The 21,055-nt window shown below is 40.5% G+C and overlaps 1 protein-coding gene across 1 annotated transcript in view; it reads left to right on the plus strand.

The window, feature by feature from the left end:
- fbxo41 (F-box protein 41) overlaps positions 1-21,055 on the plus strand; it is a 73,481-nt gene that overhangs the window by 32,103 nt on the left and 20,323 nt on the right. Inside the window, exons 5-6 of the mRNA XM_085409779.1 lie at positions 10,395-10,602; positions 17,313-17,386. Coding sequence (XP_085265905.1) covers positions 10,395-10,602; positions 17,313-17,386 — 282 coding nt within the window. The remainder of the gene's footprint in view (positions 1-10,394; positions 10,603-17,312; positions 17,387-21,055) is intronic.

The following is a 21,055-nucleotide window of genomic DNA, read 5'->3' on the forward strand; positions in this document are numbered from 1 at the left end:
AAAGACATTGATGTAGCCGCTCTGGCTTCACCTGCTGGTTTGTGAATTGCAATTTTGAAGGCTTGGAACAAGTGACTGAGACCATAAACACATCAAGAAGAAGTTTACTTAGGGCTCCAAATAAAAACTTAAGTCATCCATCCATCCATCTTGGGGGATGAAGCTTATCCCTGCTGCCGTAGAGGTACACCCTGGACAGATTCCCAGTCTGTCGCAGAGCTAACACACAGAAACAGACAACATAGTCACACCCATAGACAATTTAGAGTCACTCATTAAATTAACCCCACTAACTTTGTGTCTTTGGTCTTAGAGGAAGCCAGAGAAACTCCACATAGGCACAGGGATAACTAAGGGATTCTAGCGCCGCACAAAAAGGCCCCACGTGGTGGTTTTGAACCCTGGATTTTCTTGAAGTGAGGCAACAAAAGTGAGATTTTCTATCTGCTTTTTGGGTATTTGGAAAGGAAAGTGGATTACATTTAGATTTACACATCTCTTTAAATGTTTTTAATGCAATCTCCAAAAGTTTTGCAAGTTGTCCAAGTTTTAGGATATGCATGAACACAATCACATGACTTCAGCCCCATGTGTTCACCACGCTGACTTTAAATGTCTGTAGTTGCTTTTAGTCACATTCTCACAGTTTATGTTGTACAGTACAATGTGGCAATTTTAAAAGCTGCAGTTATGATCTGCTAAACACCCCCATCATAGAAATGCCTCTGATGGGGCTGAAAAAGCTGAGGTATGCCAAATTAAACACGATCTGAACTGAAAATCAGTGGCAACAGGTCTTATGGAGTGATGAATCCATATTTAAAACAGCCATCTGTAAAGCACAGTTGTCAGTACCAGATGTACTAGTTTAATTTAATTGTTTTACATTTTAATTGATGGCTAGTGCTGGAAAATTGTTGTGTCCCACATTTTATTCAGCCATCTGCCACCAGAGGGAACAGCAGCCCTGACATCGCTGGAGAAAAAGCCTGATCCTGTCAAGTATTGTGGTTCTTTTTGTTAGTTTTTTTTGAAGGTGAAAGTATGAGATTCTCGATACAAGCGGCAGAAATTAGCTTCCTGCTGTAGATGAGTGGAGCCTCTACTCCTCCATATTGAAAGGAGCCAGCTGAGGTGGTAGCCTCTTGGGTCGAGGTGTTGTGACTGAGCACATCCTGGGGAGATTGCATCTCTCGGCTGGCCTGGGAACGCCTTGGTGTTTCCCCCTGTTGAGCTGTAGGAGTTGGTTGGAGAGAGGGAGGTCCGGGCTTCTCTGCTTAGGCTGTTGCCTGCGTGACCCAGGGGAAGAAATGGATCGACAGGTGATTATTATTTTGTTGTCATTTTAGCTTTGAACTTTTATAGAGATAGTTGTCACGAATTGTTGAACAATTTTCATTATTCAGTTGAAATTTATCAGTTTTTTGGGTGTTAATTTGTTATATTTTAACAATATCGGAACTTTTTTTTCAGTTTTGTTGTAACGTATTTTCATATCATATTTAACACGTTTATTTGAAGTGATTTTTATTTCCTCCTTCTTCTTCTCTGTCTGTTTTATAAATGCAAGGTTCACAGTGGAAGGTGGCACACAGCTAAACAGCATTTAAAGTACGACTCATTATTGAAGAACTGTTTAGATCTGAAGAATGCCTTTAGACTGTTTTAGAGATGGCACGATACCACTTTTTTATGTCCGGTACCGATACCGATATCATAAATTTGGATATCGGCCGATACCGATATGAATCCGATATAGTGTGTTTTTTAATCAATAAAACTTTTCATATTTTGCTGCATTTTGTATAGGTTCATACACAAGTTTTAAAAAACAAGAGACTGAAGCTATTCTGTTATACCTGTATGCAAAAAATGCACTGCACCCAAAATATTTCATAGTTCAGCAACACAGATCAATCTAATAAACTTAAACCTACTCCATCCTCCCTATTCTGGTATTTTAAAGAGTATGCAACCTAACTAATAGGGCTAAGAGAACCACCCCCCACCTCATGATGCTTAATCGATGTAATGAACTTTAATTTGATGCAGTGTGAAAAAAAATGCACAGAAATCAATTATTTTTCTACAATATTTAAATAGATTCAGCATCTTTCTTCAACAGAATTGCAGACTGCACAGATGGTACCTTCCCAAAGGAAAAAGTACTATAGCTTACTAAGATATATTAGACTTAATAGTTACTATATACAGTAATGGACTTCTATATATTTTACATCAGATTAAAACTTTGGGTGTAAGATTCGGATAATTATTTATTAAAAGCTAGACATTTTAAATGAGAATAAGAAAGAAAAGTATGTCTTTGTGCCCCCTTTTCCCTGTTCATGCCCTATCGGCCCCCCTGGCTAAACTTTGCTAGATCCGCCCCTGCACAGTTACCAGCCGTCAGCTGCGTAGAAAAGGATCCTGGTGTAGAAAGTAATATTAAATACATTCTAACATCAGATTATCAAGCTTAAACGTGCTGCTGTTGTTCAGCCGCTGGTTTCCTCTTTCTGGCGCGAAGTGGGCGATAAACAAACAAGAGAGAAAAGCCGATCAGCTGATCATTGATCAGTTTCATGATTGAAGTAGCAACAGGAGAGGGAGGGAGAGAGAGAGAGGCAGTCGCTCCATATATCGGTTGTTAAGCTTAACGCTGGAATGCTTTACAAACATTCAGAGATGAACTTACACACTTGCTTTACTTCTCTCTGGGATAACTTTCTCGGAGATGAAATGCCGGTTTGGTAGCGAGGATCCAAATGCTCAACCAGACCACCGACAGGTCTCGCGCCACAGCCGCTCTATCACCTGATGCATACTGCTCCGATGTGCTACAGTTATGAGCCGAGTTACGCCATGTCGCAAGTTTTGTGAGGTGCTTTTTTTAATATTTAATGGATCGGATTATATTTTTTTTATTTCTCTCCGATATCCGATCCAGTAATTTAGGTCAGTATTGGACCGATATGTAATATCGGATCGGTCCATCTCTAGACTGTTTAGACTGTTTTTGACAGTTTGACATTAAATGGGCATCAAATTTAACTTGACATATGAGTGTTTTTGCAGTACAGTAACAGCATACATGGATAGAAAAACATGCAATGCAACACTATCAGTCATGGATTGGCCTCCCCAGAGCCTGGACCTCAACTTTACTGTGGGATCATTTTGACAGAGATCAGAAGAAAAGGCTTTGAATGTCCTTCAAGAAGCCTGGAGAACTATTCCTGAAGACTACTTAAATAAATTAGAAGAAATCTGCTTAAGAGAGTTCAGGCTATGTTGAATCACTAAGGTGGTCATACCAGATAATGACTTTCAAGCTTGTTAGAATTGTACAAACTGCTTTTGCCTTATATAGTGTACTTCCATGTGTGTTTGCACATTTCAAAAATTGTTGCATCTGTTTCCCCTTTTTCTAACTAAATAAAGAAATGGTGGACGACTCTGGACTTTTACACAGTACTGTATATGTTAAAATGTTTGTCTCCCTTGCAACACAAAAATGACTTCATGGACCCATTTTTATCATCTGTTTAAAATCCCAAATAGAAAACCTGCTACTGCTTAATTAATTAAGCAGTAGCAAATATAGCTTAATTGCTACTAGACATCTACTACTCATTCATACCATCATTATTGTAGATTGGTTGTCTTCTCCCACATTTTTGTTTAACTTGCACTTCCGCTTTCTGAAAGATTGGATGCAGATATACAAAACCTCATCGTTGCGAACATGCTTTTCAGGACATATCTATTCTGTTTCTAAAGACACCCGAATTTTTGTTGACCTTTCCCATGTAATGAATTCGTTCTTTCATGCATCTGAAATGCTGCAGATCGTCACCTTGCTTTTGTATCTCAGGGTTACTCAGCCATCTGTCTGTTTGTAATGGGAATTGAGATTTCCAGAGAGCTGGTCCACCCGCAGTAAAATATTTATTTTCTCCCGATTGATCGGAGGCAGCAAAGACCAGGATTAGCGGTTTCTTGGGAAACCAGGTTTTCTGTGAAAAAGCAGCACATTTTAGCCTGCAACTCTTTTATCATCCCCTTTCTCACAGCCTTTCATCCTCGTCCGTCTCACATCTCCTCTCATGTCGCCATGCTCTTCATGCTGCCTACCTCACTGTGTGCTTCTGTGTAATGCATACAAATGTGTGACACTATGACATGATAACACAATGTAAACCAAAAAAACCCCCAGAAAACAAACCATCAGAAACAAGAATAAAAAATCCAGGTGTCAAAACAGAACGACATGCGAGCAGCTGTCCTTTGTTAAAGGAGAGAAAGCCTCGTCGTCTTTATCCAGGCCTTTTAGTCAATCATCTCTGCTCTTAAATATTAATAAAGCATAATTTTAAATTAATGGCCACAGATGATAACAGCTGTGACAGGAGGTTGACCAGTCACTGTAATGAACATTTAGACAAAACCCTTCAGCTGAACACGTCTTATTATCCGTGTCTTTTCTAAGCTGAAGTGTTTACATTTGTTTTTGGAGTCGTTGCTTCTTAGTGCTTCATACAGTCACCAGCTGTCTGCTGTTTGGTGCCGAGCAGGTAGTGTCCAGATGGCTCTCAAATTTTCAGTTAAGTGCAAAATCAAATGCACATGCATACATTTTTTTTATCTTGTGGGTGTTTGTGTGTAGCTTCAGAGATGTTGGCTGTGGAGACGTGTGCCTTTCTCTTGAATGAAATGGACGCAGATGCAACTTGCCCTGTGGTTCTTGGAAAAATCGGCGGCGGTGTTCCAGTTGCTCCAAAACAAAAGTTCCTGATTCTTGTCTTAAAACATTTGGTTTCATAATACTAATACTTGGTTGGAGTCTGTTTACCTTCACAGCTGCTTTAACTTCTTCATCAAGGGGTTGGAAACATTCCTCTGAGGTTGTGTTCCATATTAACATGTTAGCATCTCACAGTTGCTGCAGATTTGTCGGCTGCACATTGATGATGTGAATCGCCTGTTCCACCACAAACCAAATTAGATCGAAAGCTGGTGACTGTGGAGTCCAGTACAGTGAACTCATCACGTTTAAGAAACCAGTCTGAGATTATTTGAGGTTTGTGACACGGCGCATTATCGTGCTGGAAGCAGCTATCAGTAGATGTGTACACTGTGGTCATAAAGGGATGAACATGGTCAGCAATGACACTCAGGTAGACTACGGCATTTAAAGGATGCTCAGTTCTTTTGACATTTCCATCGAAAGTTAAAAAAAAAAAATAGGACCAGTTGGATGAATGTTGTAAATTGTTTTTATTTGTGAAATTTGGACAAATCTTAGCAGACTGTTTTCCCACTGTTTGCAGTCTTTTTGTTAAGTAAGCTAACCATCAGCTTACCAATGTCAGAGAAACTTTCATCTTCTCACTAAACTCTCAGCTGTTTTTTTTTTTTTTTGGTATTACAAGGTCTCAATTATTTCTCAAAGTTATAGAAAATAGTGTGAAAATAAGATGTATGCTGTGTCGTTTACTATGAAGATCACTGAAAAGTGCATGAAAGGACAAAATTCTATGTCACCATTGGCTAACGTTCACCTGGAATAGCCTGAAAAGATGGGATTTCTTCTTTTCCAGGTAAACACCCAGGCATGTTTATCACCTTGAGGTATTTTTTCGGAGGTGTGAGAGTGAGGTGTTGTGAATATGTCAGCGTGTGTAAAAAAAAATTGGGATTGACAACAGGAAGCAGCTACATCCCATTTCCCTCCTCTCCTTAAACCTCCTGTGCTTTCTTCTTCCACATGACTGCAGCTTTCTGTTTGCTGTCTGATCTTTTAGCTTCTGCAGTGTGTTATTTTTTTTTTTTCTTTTCTCACAGTCGTTGTGGCCCTTCCTCCCTCTTCAGCTTCAGCTCCCTATTTCTCATCTCCTTGTCTGTCTTTTTTATTGAATTTAGATCTTACCAAAAACTGACAGAAATATTTATTTTTCCTTTTCTTCCTTTCTGACCATCCTTTACCATCAATCGTGTTCTTTTGTTCTCTCGCCTCATTTCCTTCCTTCTTCGTTAGCATAAGACCGAGTAAAGCGTCTGTTAGGCTGTCAGGCAGCATTGGGGAAGGATGGGAAAAGTGTTCCTGTGTGGCGTCCATCACGGGGTTGGTGTATCCATCTCCTGATACAGCTGAATAATTAATTAAGACAAATTAAAGATGCATGAAAATTTAGATCCTGAATCACATGCGCCCTAATTTTGAGTGCATACTAACCAAGCTCAATAATGTCTATTCCAGGATTTTCTCAAATGGATATTTGCTACTTTTCTGGAGGCTGAACTTAAAACAATACTCAGTCGTTGTGTCCTCTGTTTATTAAACCGAATAATGAGAACAAAACGTCAGCTTCAGGTTTTCTAATGAGACATCTCATTATGTACAGATCTAATTATTAAATCAAAGTAAATAGTTCTTGAAGTCATTAAACATAATGAGATGCATGTTTAGTGTAGGATGATTTAATGATATAATCTGCAGAAGCTGTTTGCTTATTTACGTCATTATGACTTTAGGACTCCTCCAACCATCATTTGCCATATGGTTTTTGAAGAGGGCAGTAGTCACCAGCCTTAAGAACTACAATCATTCACTAAAATGGTTAATTTGACTGGAGACTGTTCTGTGTAAACCTTATTATCTATGAAAGCTCATCTAGATTGCACAAAGAGGAGAGGAAACTACTCTTATCACTGGTTCTTCTGTTATTGTTTATCCCTTCTTTTCCTTGAGGCGGAGCAATTTTATTTGTAAAGTGGATTTTACACAGAAAGACAATTAAGACCAGTCCTGAGCTATACCATCCATCCATTCTCTTCCACTTATCCTTTTTCAGAGTCGCTGGGGGGCTGGAGCGCTGGCGAGAGGCAGGGTACACTCTAGACAGGTCACCAGTCTGCTGCAGGGCTAACACATAGATACAGACAACCATTCGCACTCACACCTATGGGCAATTTAGAGTTACCGATTAACCTATCCCCATTAACTGCATGTCTTTGGACTGTGGGAGGAAGCCAGACTGCCCAGAGAGAACATGCAAACTCCACACAGAAAGGCACCGGCCTGATGGTGAAATTGAACTCAGGACCTTCTTGCCATGAGGCAACAGTGCTACCCACCGTGTAGCACACACGTGTGATATACGTCACACTAAAATTCACAAAATCTCTGTCAGTCCTAAATGATCAGGAGTTGAATCCAAACTTGACATACAGAATTCAGAATTCGTAGTCATCATGTGGGTCATGTGCCCTTCAACTAGCATACAGAGTTGTTGGGGTGAACGGAGAAAGACAGGAAAAAGACAAGCTGTGTAAACATAACATTAAAATTTGGATTTAAATTAATGCCGTCAGCATTAATCTTGTTAAAATGACGTTAATGTCATAACCGCATTAACGCGGATCGTCCCTAACGCGTTAACGAGCTAACCGCGCTAACGTGTTGAGGCCGCGTTAACTCGCTAACGGAGATTTGCCGCGTTACTGCAGTTATGGCGTTAACGTCATTGTAATGAGATTAACGGTGACAGCACTCATTTAAATATATCTAAAGACTTAAAGTCCTCTGGAGAATGTTGTTCTCTGCTGAACAGTTTATCTTCATGTTGGCTAAAACCAGATCCTCACATGTTCAGTTTGTCCCCGGTCATCAAATCACCTAAATGTGTTGGGCTGGATTTTCCTCTTTTTCCTTTTGCAAAACTAAACATAATGAGATGCATCGTTGGGAATTAACAGTGTGGTGATGGTGAGATAAGACAGTTTACAACAAGACACACATGCTTAATGTTTTCTGTGTACATAAACACAAAGATTTTTATCTCGAGTAGTGTAGATAGTGTACAGTAGCAGGCCTCTTAATCAATGTACGCTCAACTTTATACAATTCGGTTAGTGAGCACTTGATAAAAATCATGCTATCTAAAGTTGTGAGCAATTACTAAGTGACTCCGAGCTCTACTCACAGTCGATCACATTTCATCGTGGAGAGAAGCCGTTTGATTCTGACATAATTTCCAGACTCGCTGATTATTTACTCACTGATATTAAAGCACATTTATTGCTGGCCTACAGTTTGCTACCTTGACTAATTCTGGAGTCGTTTTCTTTTTATAATCTTTGCCTGAAGATAAGAAAAGTTATCTGTGCCAGGCTCGAAGCTATTTTTATCTCAGCTTGTCCCCATTTCAGGAAGTTGTGCGTGTTGTTGCTGTTTTGGATTCTGCATCGTATGATGGTTTAGCAACAGCGGATGTTTGACATTAATTTGACATGAAATAAGTGGCTTTGCTTGTTTCATGACCACAAATCCATTTAAATTGAAGTGGCACGGGTTATATGTCTCCATTCCATGTCTGCAGGAATCCTCTGAACTTTTCTTTTGCTTCCTGAAGGTCAGATAGTTTAATAAGCTCTCCTCTCTGACACTGTTTAGACGGTAAACACTGGGATGTTTGTATGGATACAGTCAGAGACCAATAAAGGAAAAAGACCTTGGAAGCTGTAGACATTTGGATTGATGAGCATTAAATATTATATTCACATATTTTTGTAGATTTGGAAATGAGTAAAAGACAGATTTTTAGTTTGTATCAGGCAACAAGGGAAAACTTTTCAAAAGACCAAAGGACTGTGGGTCCTAAATTGTGGAACTTGCTCTCGTCCGACTTATGATGTGTTCAGACCTGCTTGTTGTTTAATACCATCTACTCAAGCTGTTATTATTTTTCAGCTAAAAAGCTAAAGCTTTGTCTCTTCTGCCCACAATAAGTTACTGTGTTTTATTATTTCAAGCACATTGCAAGAGTCCGACCGTGTCTTTTTTAAGCTAATGCAGAGACACAGAGTCACACTTACAGGATTAATCGATCAGATCAATACTCTTCCAGAGAAATCTTGGCCACTGCGTTAACTTCAAAACTCTGCTGCACGTATTGGCAAGGACCAGAGAGGGAGGCCACATTACACCAATTGTAAGGTCTCTGCTGGTTTAAGGTTCCCAGTCACAAAGATATCGTTTAGTTATTGTGCTCCATGTTTATGGAGCAGTCTACCTGATGACCTGGTGGCTGCTCAGACTGTTGAGATTTTTAAAAGCAAACGCAAGACTTTCCTTTTTATTGTATTTTACTTTCATTCATTTACTGATATATTTTCATTGCATTTTTTTTGTTTACCTGTTTATTCATCTGTTATTATCTTTATGCCTTTATTCAGCTCTAAGTCAGTAGGATCAGCTTCTCTCTCATCTGACTTACGGTACATTTGAATAGTGCAGACAAATTTACCTCCTTTCTCTTTTTCCGAATCACTTTCAAATCAGTATCACAGTATGAAGGAAAGGTGAATCTGACTGTGCTTAAAAAAAAAACAAATACAAATGGAACTACAGTGAAACCTAATCAAGTTCAAACTAACTTTGATGTAAGTAATTTAGGAACTGTGGGTTGGTGTCAAAAGTCAAATCATACCTGCAGGTCATGGCATGAAATGCAAAAACACATTCTTAACTAACATTGAATTAGCAGTTATGTTATTGTTTTTATGATTGGTTAAATTGCTATGAATGACCTCTTTTACTTGGATAAAGGATGGTCCAGTGTGTCCTCTCCTAAAGGAGGCAATAAAGGAAGCACTAGAGCACCTTTCCTCAGTATCTAGAGCAGCTCTTATTATGGCTGCCACACAGATACTTCTGGGTCACTTCACTCTTAGAGACATTTAGGGTCGGAAACTGTCCATCATTAGTTTTAGATAAGTTTATTGATATCCCTTGATGAGAAGCTTTTGTTCTGAAGCTTTTGCAGCTGACTAACAAGTTGTCATTGATTTCAGTAAGCTGTCTTCTCTTCTACCAGTTCCTACTCCCCTCACACACATATGGTGCCAACAGAGGAAGCTATTACAGAAACTAGTGCAACTATAATTGAATGCAAAATGCATCTGAGACTATTAAACTGCCCTGAAATTAAGACCAAGGCTGTCTAGGTCACACGCTGTCCCTTGAAATGACAGGAATTTGCCCTGCTGTGTTTGCAGTGCAAGTATCCAGCTGCTCTCTCACCCTCTACTCTCTCTGCTTTTGTGGTTGTATTGTTTATTTATCTGTGTCATCAACCCTCGGTGTCTGTTTTCAGAAAAGGGCGGTACAGCTGGTGGATGCGTGAGAGAGGCTTTTGAAGGCAGAATCTGTACCCACATGCATTAATAAACTTGTGTGCGCAAAAATGTCATCAGGACATGAATGTTTCTGAATGAAGGAGGTTTAGGAGATCTCTAATTTTCCCCACAGCCCTCCAAATATCTTATTTCATGAATCCTAGCTTCCAGCAAGAAGGAAAGGTTCACACCTGTTCCCCTTGTGCCCACAGGGAGGTCGCCCAGATTGACCAGTTCCTTCAGGAGACGGCGGCCCGTGAAGCAAACGCTAAGGTACGCTTGCAGCAGTTCATTGAGGAGCTTCTGGACCGAGCCGACCGGGCCGAAAAACAGCTGCAGATCATCAGCAGCTGTGGCACCACGCCGAACGGCAGCCTGGGACGCTGCAGCCTGCAGGCCTCGAAGGGCAACGGACGCCAGGTTAGGATTTTTGAATACACGTTGCTGTAGGTTCACACTATGAAACGTGTGATAGTTCCTGTCAAAAGAAAAAAAAAAATATAATGCATATAATATATAACATATTTTGTGCCATACGTAACAACACCTGATGTACAAATTGGTTTTTAAATATTTAACTGCTCCTTATCACACCGATTGTCGTTGGTTGATTTTCCGATGAACTTTTTCTATGTAATTTTGTAGCACATTTTAACTGGCATATTATTTTAACTGGCAAAAGTAAGTAACATTCTTAGTTTTATTGCAAATAAGTAATGTTTCATTAACATTTAGTAGTGACTTTTTTCACTTCCAGAGACTCTTAAAGACTCCTTAAACTGCAGGAAACTCCACTTCCAGCATTCTGGCAGTCATTAACAGAGCAGCTTGTTGCTGATGAAAAGTACATAACCATAGATTGTATTGATTTATGCCTCTGTAATGCACCACAGCTCGAACCGGTAATAGACTTCAAGATGCCTGAGACAGCAAGTCTACTGTGTTTTACTGAACTGAAGGGTAGTCGCTGCCTGTTTTTCACATATGAGCAGTTGAAATTAAATAAGATATTATTCTGGATTAGTGATGCACCAAATTCTGATATTTTTATTTGGTTTGCTTATTCGGAGCAATTATTACCCCTTCTGTGAAAACATAAGAAACAAAACAAGACAAACCTCTGCCGGCACGTCACTCTCTGGGCAACAATGTTCCCTCTAATTTTTCACGTGTCTGAGCGAACACACAAACTCCCTGAGCGCGGTCCCTTGGACCACTGTGAGCGACATCAGACGTGTGCACTGTGGTCACGCCAGCATCTAATCCATCCAAGTTACATGGTTTATTAAAATAATCAAATTACAGCATTTACATTTATGTTAGACTACTTTTAATTAACTGCTTTAGCCCACTTACAATGAAAATGTAAAAAAAATCTAGTCATTCACCTGTGCAGTATGTTAACACTATTGGAAGTACAAATAACTTGAACTCCAATTTTGAAAACACAACTTTCTTTCTTTTTTAAAAAAAGCTCTGACTTGTATTATGAGTCTGTGGTCTGGGAGAGAGTCCTGTAGCTCTCTATAGTATATAATGACCAATGCTGGGCAATTAATTATATAGCTACTTCTTCAAAAAGGTTACTCAGTTTGGCAAACAACAAAGATTTTTGCAGCTATGTTTTTTTTAAATGCAGCCAAGGCAGTTTTAAATAAACATTTCAAACTATTTACAGAACAATCAGCTGTTCTGCATCAAATTTGATGCCACACAAATTATTTGTGCCACTTCAAAAAATAATTTCTGTCCACTATGAGATAAAGGAGAACAACAGCCTGGTACCTGCAGGCCTGACAACAGAAGATGTATCACTGCTGTAACAGCTGTAACATTCAGCAGTCGCCTCATTGTTCTGACACACACAACAAAACTACACTACACACTAACTACATAAGATTTGCGCTAAACGTCTCAAATCTCTCACATCTCAAAGCACCGCCGTCACTCCTAAAACTTCCCCCCGTTTCTTAACAACTAGATGTCACGTTGCCATATCAGTTTTTTGATTGGTCGACATGGTACTTTTTTGGACGAATAGGAAAGGGAGAGAGGGGTGGAGTTTGTTTTTGCTCACAGGCGGAGAGCGCTTTCAAGCCTTTTTCTTATAAAACGCCGTTTTTACAGTTTCTTCCCGCAGTAAATATAAACAACGATAGTATTCAGCAAGGAAACCAAACATTGCAGATATTTTTATCATAACTCTGGTTTTACGTGGCCTATCAACACGATTTAAACGCTGGTATAAAGTCCACACTTTTTCTGTCAGTTGTTCCGTCTGTCCTGCTCACATCTCCAATGGTTGTTCACGTTGTCATTAATGTGGCTTCACTTCACATCAGCCACGCCGGTTTGTTAGCTAAAACACCGGTGTCGGCACGTAAGGACGCTGTCATAGCCTGTCAACGACGTTGATTAGCTGCGTATATACGAATGTAAATCGCATTATTGGCTGGACTATGGGATAAGGTGGCATCGTTCTAATCCCATACGGGCGCAGACAGTCACTCACTGACTAACACTGCAAAACAGAATTGTTAAAGTATTAATTTTAATTTCAATGCAGGTTAGATTTATTTTGTGCGCAACACAGATTTTCTGTGCGCAGAGACCGTGGCAGCAGTGCGCAATTGCGCACGTGCACAGCTTAGAGGGAACATTGCTGGGCAGTATTTACTTTTAAGGGAATAGTACTGCATTATATTTTAATAGTATTGTAAACTTTATGTAGGAGTAGATCATGGAAATAGGTATTGATTTGTAAATAACTGGACACGAACAACCTGTGCATACTATATCATATTATACTACGGGATATTTCTAGATAACTAGACAGCTCAGTCTCTTTCCTTTGGCAATACTCTCTTATAAATATCTAACATGTTTTACGGTCAACTTGTTAGAAAGGCAGATGTGAAAATTAAAAGTGAGATCAGAGGTCAAACGTGACGTGATATTTGGATGCAAGCTATGTTTAGTCATATTTAGAATCCCCATATTCTTTCCCCCCATATGTTTAAATGTGCAGATGTTTTTATTTAAGGTTATATTGTTTGGATATAAAGTGAGTCCTTATATCGTTGTACAAGAGATAATGTTTTCTATAGATTAGATTTTGTTAATAACCATGTGCTCTATATATGCAAGTGCATTTTATTAATATTGCACATTTATAACCAAAGTGCTTTCAATTAAAATAAAACTGATTAAACAAATTCCTTTCTTCAAAGATATGGGGGTAAGCCTAGCTGTATATATTGAACTGATAATATACAAAGCATTTTATTTTATACTCTATCAGTGTGATCTTCCTTCATCAAGGGATTATTACAGTAGGTACAGTTTTACAGTTGTTACAGCATTCAGCATCAAAGCTGTTGGAACAGTGAAGCTGTGCAGCTCGGTACATCCTGATCAGAAAGTGTGCTCCTATTAAAAAAGAAAACTGGAATGCAGCTCTTCATCTCCAGGCTCGGTGCTTGAACCATCCCTCCTTGCTCCTTTTGTTTTGCCGTATTACACAATGATTAAAAAAAGCTATAAAAGCACACAGAGTCTGTTCTTAATGTCACGTATTCAAATTACTGTACGACACTTATGGAAAAAAAAAAGGGGTCACCTGTTTCACAATGCACTAATGTGTATGCTGCCATGGAAACAGTTCTTGCTCTCGCTCAAGATTTCAGCATGATTTTTAATCAGATGTGATGTGGTGCAGAGCTGCCTGAGAGGAATCATGTCCTAGGATTACCGTCTCTGAGTGCACAGATGATGTCGGCGTCCTCGGGTTATCGCTTTATAGTCAGGTGACCAATTATAGACAAATCTTCAAAATAAAGTGTTTTACTAAGGAGTTGGGCCACTGTGGCCACATGTTTTCCAAATGATATTCCATTATTGGATGTTATCTGACCAATCAGTCCAAATTCTCCAGTAGCTCTTCACTTGGGTTGAGATCTGGCCGTAGCATATGATTCAACTCATTTTCATCCTCGAGTGAACCTTTCAGGGCATCAGGGCAGACAAAGGGGGTGATTCAGAAGAGTGAATGTATTGATTCAGAGTGATCCTTCTTTCTAAGGTCAGGGCTTTTAAAGTGTGGCTCTTGGTAACATTTTATGCAGCCCACGAACATGATGAGGATAAGAATGCACTAATGCACATTTCATTCATCCGAGTTCATGGCAGACTCTGACAGAACAGGAGAAAACAAGTATTTCTCTTCAACTTCTTCTGCTGTAGTCATCATAGCTCACAAACCTTTCTAACACTGACAAATCCAGCAGGTATCAAGGAACACAACAGTCTCAGAAGAGGTTATAAAAACATTAACACCATAAACCACTATCAACTTACCAGGCAAAAAGCCTGCTACAGTCACACTGTAGCGGAAACACTGATTGGAGACAGTGCCATAATCACGATTATTGCAATAGTTGCAACGAACTTGCGATCTTGTTCCTTTAAAGATGGGAAACAACAGTACTCGCAGTCAGTTTCCATTTTCAAAGTGACTTCTTTTTTTGCAAGAGCCAGTCTGCAATCAGTTTGTGATTGATTGAGGTGAAGTTGGCATTGGCATAGAGTCTGTGTGGTTAATGGGCGATTAACTGTCATAAAATGGTAAAAATTGCAAGTCTGCTGTCATCTGTTGTAAATCTGTTGCAACAGATGACAGCAAGATGCACAGAAATTCACATTAACTGCTCGCATTTAGAGTTCACCCAGAGCCTCATACACACAGAAATTCCTGTTCAGATGGTGACATAGTTACTGCAGGATGGAGATTTAACTGCAAAATGAAATAGGAAATAAACAACCTCGATTTCACATGGGAACAGAACCAGAATATAACCAGTGTAGGCCCCTGTTACAAGGAGACATGCTGTAGATGTGTTGCGTTCGTCAGTGCAGACTGACTCAGACTGATTGCAATGTGCTGGCAGTTTGAATTTGTTTATAAATGACATGTCGGTTGCTTGCAAACCAGTTGGTTATCCAATCTGTCTGAGAGTTCAGTCAGTCTGAGTTGGACTGTGATTGTTTGGAGAAAGGTTGCCTCCCATCAGGTGAAATGTGCAGTCGCCTCATGATGGAAACTGATTGATACTGTTGCATGTTTAAACACTTGGTGACCAGTTGGTAGCTGCAACTACTTGCAATCGGTTATTTTATATATGATATTTATATACTTATTTTTTATTTACTAGTTGCAAGGAGGTTGCCTTCCTTTTTGTACTTTAGTGTGACTAAATACGAAATCCCTAAATCTGCACTAAGTTAAATGCTTTTGCCAGAGGTCCCTTCCTTCCTGTTAAAAGGGAGTTTTCATTCCCATTTTCGCCATGTGGTTGCTCATAAAAGGTTGTTTGACAGTTAGGGCTTCTCTGTATTATTGTAGGATCTTTAACTTGCAATATAAAGTATCTCAAGGTGATTGTTGTTGTGATTTGAAATATTAGAGAACCACATGACCTGTGAATGACCTGAAACTACCTACATTTAGTCAGTTTCTTGTCTCCATGCTTGTGCACTGTAGGACTATGAGTAATCAGCATGACAAGTACAAGTGTGGATGCACTAACTGGTTGGCACCTTGTTATACTGTCAAGGGTGTCTCCACCTCTCTATATGGCCTGAGAAAGGTCGCCCTCATCTTCCTACGAGACAGGTTTTAGAGTGACAGGGGTATTTTAGGACTGGTGGTGAGAGAAGGGATGGTTTATCTGCTCACTCTGTTGTTCTTTCCAGGCTGACTGTAATATAATTTTCACAAAGAATGAGAGGAATATACAGCAGCTTTAATCTGACTGTGATTCTTTATTATGTTTTGGGTTTGTAACAGAGAGCAGAAGAGGTAGAAATAGACAAATGCTGACGTTTGGCTCGAATTTAAGTCACCCAAATTGAGTTATACCTCCCGATGAATGCATTTGATTAAACCCATTTCTTGGAGATGTGCTCCTGCTCTGCCTTCACTGCAGTCTGTCCAGGAATGAAAGGCATGGATGATACTCGCCTGTTTCCTCCACGGTCCATTTTCACTGGCAGTGGCCCACAAACAAGCTGTGTGAGTGAAGCAGAGAAAAAGAGAGGGAGCAGAGAGGGAGGGAGACTGTCTGTGTTTGCGCACATTTTCCCTCTGTGGCACGTCGCCGGTTTGGTACACAGAGTTCCACCTGGCATGGCTTCACACACGCACACTTCAGTGCACATGCAGCTTTGAGAACGGTGTGAAAAAGCGACAAGGAAGATTTTGCGCTGGCAAACACAGAGAGTCAGATTGCACACTTACAAGCAAATGCATTTTAAAAACCTGCTCTCAGAGCTGCAACCAAATATTTTAGATTACAGGGTTCTCTCTGCAGTGAGTACAGTGGATAGATAGAAGTATTGATTGCTCAGTCAGTCAGGTCCATCCAGCATTTTGCTCTAGAAAAAGATATTTTGACTACTTTCCATCCATTTTCTTTGGGTTATCCAATTCAGGGCTGCAGGAGTTTGTGCCAGCTGGACAGGTTACCAGTCTGTCGTGTGGCTAATACAGACAAATGATCATGTTACACTCACACCTATTCACGACAATGATCCTGTTCCAATGCCTTGCTCGTGTGTACAGTACAAATCAAGAAAATGAAATGTGATGAAAACACGTCACTGAACCGCACACAATTACCTTTAATCAGAAAACCACTTTTGTTAATCATTCTAGTCATGATTGTATTCTGTTTGACAAAAATCAGAAGTAACGGAGCCTGTTTGAGATACGTTTAGAAAACCTTCCCCAGATAACTGCAAAATAGGCGGCGGTTTCATTTTCTATGATTTCATTCCACTTCCAGTGAGATTTTTTTTAAGCAGGCTTCTGTACTCAATTTATTTTTGTAGCAGTTCTAATTTACTGTGACAGCTGTTTGTTAGTAATACATACAGTATCTTGTCCTTCAATTAAATGTCTTGTTGTACTTTGTGTTTTGGTAAAATATGTATGCTCGCATTTCTCCATCATAAAAAAAAAAGATCAGCCTGTAAAATAATGTTTGAGAATGATGGGGAAACAGGACATTTTATTAATAACACGTTTGATCCGACTCTTTGTTTTCTTTGTGTTTCTCTCTCTCTCTCTCCAGAGAAACTCGAGCATCTCTGGGAGCACGAGGGGAATGTACCAAGTGTCAGAGCGACGTTCCTCTCCCAGCACAGGGTGGGTCAGCAACACACTGCTGTACATTCGACACATGAGTTATCCATTCATAGTACCATTGTACCATGAAGAGCTTTATGAAACACATGTTGATGTACATTGGAAACGGGATGCAAAAGCAGGATGCTGAGGAAGGCAATACATCCAAAAAGCAAGCCTTCATTTTTTGACCCCCGAATGTTACAATGTGTGACTGCTGGGGAAAAGAATACATTGGGAAGATGGCCCCAACTGACCGAGTGCTCAGTGAATACCTCAGGCAGCAGAAACCCAAGAATGAGGAGGGAGACGAGGAACCATCATGGAAGGACAGGCCCCTGCACGGTATGTACCACCGGCAGATAGAGGAGGTGGCTGATATCCAGAGATCCTACCAGTGGCTGGACAAAGCTGGACTGAAAGACAGCACAGAGGCACTAATCATGGCAGCACAAGAACAAGCTCTGAGCACAAGATCCATAGAGGCTGGGGTCTATCACACCAGGCAAGACCCCAGGTGCAGGCTGTGTAAAGATGCCCCAGAGACAATCCAGCACATAACAGCAGGGTGCAAGATGCTAGCAGGCAAGGCATACATGGAACGCCATAACCAAGTGGCCGGCATAGTGTACAGGAACATCTGTGCCGAGTATAACCTGGAAGTCCCGAGGTCAAAATGGGAGATGCCCCCAAGGGTGGTGGAGAATGACCGAGCTAAGATCCTGTGGGACTTCCAGATACAGACGGACAAAATGGTGGTGGCTAACCAACCGGACATAGTGGTGGTAGACAAACAGAAGAAGACGGCCGTAGTGATCGATGTAGCGGTTCCGAATGACAGCAATATCAGGAAGAAGGAACACGAGAAGCTGGAGAAATACCAAGGGCTCAGAGAAGAGCTCGAGAGGATGTGGAGGGTGAAGGTAACGGTGGTCCCCGTGGTAATCGGAGCACTAGGTGCGGTGACTCCCAAGCTAGGCGAGTGGCTCCAGCAGATCCCGGGAACAACATCGGAGATCTCTGTCCAGAAGAGCGCAGTCCTGGGAACAGCTAAGATACTGCGCAGGACCCTCAAGCTCCCAGGCCTCTGGTAGAGGACCCGAGCTTGAAGGATAAACCGCCCGCAGGGGCGTGCTGGGTGTTTTTTTTGTTTGTTTTATATATATATGTGTGTGTGTGTGTGTGTGTGTGTGTGTGTGTGTGTGTGTGTGTATATATATATATATATGTATGTATATGTATGTTATACAACCAGTGGCTGTTATGGAAACTGGTTGGGGAAATTGTTTGCAAAGAAAGTGCTAAATCCCAAACCTTGCTAGCTTATTCCAGTATAAACCTGTACTTTTTCACATCAGCCAAGCATCCGTACAGTTTGAGAAAGTGCAACGCAAGCTGGACATGTAGAAGGTTTGGCCTCAAAGTAAAAGTTGTGTCTCAGAGGTTTCAAATGGCACAGAGAGGAGCCGACTGATGTTTGTAGAAAAAGCCGACACATCCGTTCAAACAAGACTGCAGCAATGTGCTAGCAACTGAAGCATTTACAAAGAGGTTTTGGGGGAATATGTGTTTTTACCTGCTGGTTGCCATGGGGTCACTGACTGTAGGCCTCTGTGACTAGCAATTTAGCGATCATGTTCCCAGTCGCTGCCACCAACCTCCAGCAACGACACATAACAGGTTGGGAAATACTCAGTTTTCCGTGATGACTACTATTTACCAGATGGTGGCGGTGCAGTCTGTAGGCTTGTATGACTGGGGTCTTATTCACTGGATCCTGCATTGTCACCACGATAGTCATATGTTCAGAATGGCCGAAAAGTTAATGTCATGTGGTCAGTAATCATGTGTTTGCAAAGCCTCAACTGAGCCAATGTGAATAAATTTTTTTTAATATTGAGAGTAGACTGTTTAATCCAGAGTCCTAATGTGAAGATTTGTGAGCACAGTAGTCGCCAACTACTAATGAGAACATCAAATCTATAGTGTTGAAAACTGACTTAAAATTGAATCTATCCAAACCACATGTCACAGATGCTCTCAGTCAGTGGCAGCGCTGAGGCGCAGGTCAGACGTCTCACTACACGAGGTGTGACTGAAGTATTTCTGGGTCTCCACTGGAGATTTCAAACACATGGCGTGCCATCATGTACCGACCCAACTGTCATCCCCAGTTGGTGCGCGAATGTGTTCCCTTCTCTGACGTCACACAGAGCCTGTCAGGCCTTCCCCATTAAATAAGTGATGGCACGACACACGCACAGACGCCCGAGAACAACTGTGTGAGCCTTCTGCCTTCGGTTATTAATAGCTGTTTATAGGGATGGGCATTGATAAGATTTTCACGATTCCGATTCCATTTTCAATTCTGTTTAACGATTCGATTCTTTATCGATTCTGTTATCGATTCTTTTTAAAAAAGGAGAACACTAAGGTCGATTAGCTTAGAACTTTGTTTTATATCTTCTCTTTGAACAAGATAGAATTTAGGAGTAGCATGGACTTACAAACCCAACAGTGAGATCTTAAGAGATCCTTAAGAGATCCAGCCTACGGCTCTTCAATGGGGGGTCACAGGGTCCCCGGGGAAAAAAATTGTAAATGTAAAATAATAAAATAAATATTCTTCTGTAGCAATAACAAAGTATAACATAAATTATTCTGTAGCAATGTCCCTGCCTACAAATAAACACATTCACTTACTGAAAATCGGGGGTATCTGCTGTGGCAGCCTTTGACCACAAACTTAGTCACTGCTTGGTGACATTCGTCTATCCTGGCCTGAAAGGAGACGCTACCGGTAGACTGCAGCGACAACTGCCAGCGAGCGCCAGCCAGACTCTGTTTGTCTCTCTCATCATGGTCACCTAAATGCACACTAATGGCAGGTTTTGTAATATAACTCAAACATAATATGCACTGTTAGTTGATTATTTATCTGCCGTATTAACGGGAGAGGACGTGCAAACGTTACCGCTGCTGCTGGGTTGAGATTCACGAGTCCGGAGCGGAATTAAAAACACGACATTCATTTAAGGTTATCGCGTGTTTTGTGAGCAAATGCTTTTACATATTCGTAGTGTTTCCTCCCTTAAATGAAATATCTACTTTGCAAGTATTGCAAGTTGCCCCGTTGTCATCCGTTCTCGTAAAGTATGACCAAACTTTTTAGCGTTTGAGCCGCCGTGTTTCCTGCCAGGTAAATGACGCTCCACAACGTGGTGACGTCATTCGGGGCGACTGGAATCGATAAGGGAATCGTTTGCAAAAATGGCAAACAATTCCAAGGAATTGAAACAGTGGGAACCGGTTTTCAACAAGAACTGATTTTCGATACCCATCCCTAGCTGTTTAAGGATAAAGGTTGTATTCAGATGCCATTTTACAGGCAAAATTACTCAATTTGCACAACTCCCATTAAAAGTTATAATCAAGATTTACTAAAGACACGCAATAAAAAGTTGCCAATCCAAAGTCACTGGTCACTGTTTTCCTTTAAGACTGTTTAAATAGACATTGCTGCACAAACATCAATCCAGAGTGAAAAAGAAAAGGACACCAGTCGTCAGTTTGCAAAAGTTTACACAAAACATTGTGAAACCTCATGAATGAACTTTCATGTATTTTTCTTCCTATTGCATAACATCAAGAATAACCTTGAAATTTTGGAAAAATTACACCCATCGATGT

This window comes from Rhamphochromis longiceps, linkage group LG6 (assembly GCF_057381845.1).
Source record: "Rhamphochromis longiceps isolate RC_006_pf linkage group LG6, R_longiceps_female_GT1.1, whole genome shotgun sequence".
In the NCBI taxonomy this organism is placed as follows: domain Eukaryota; kingdom Metazoa; phylum Chordata; class Actinopteri; order Cichliformes; family Cichlidae; genus Rhamphochromis; species Rhamphochromis longiceps.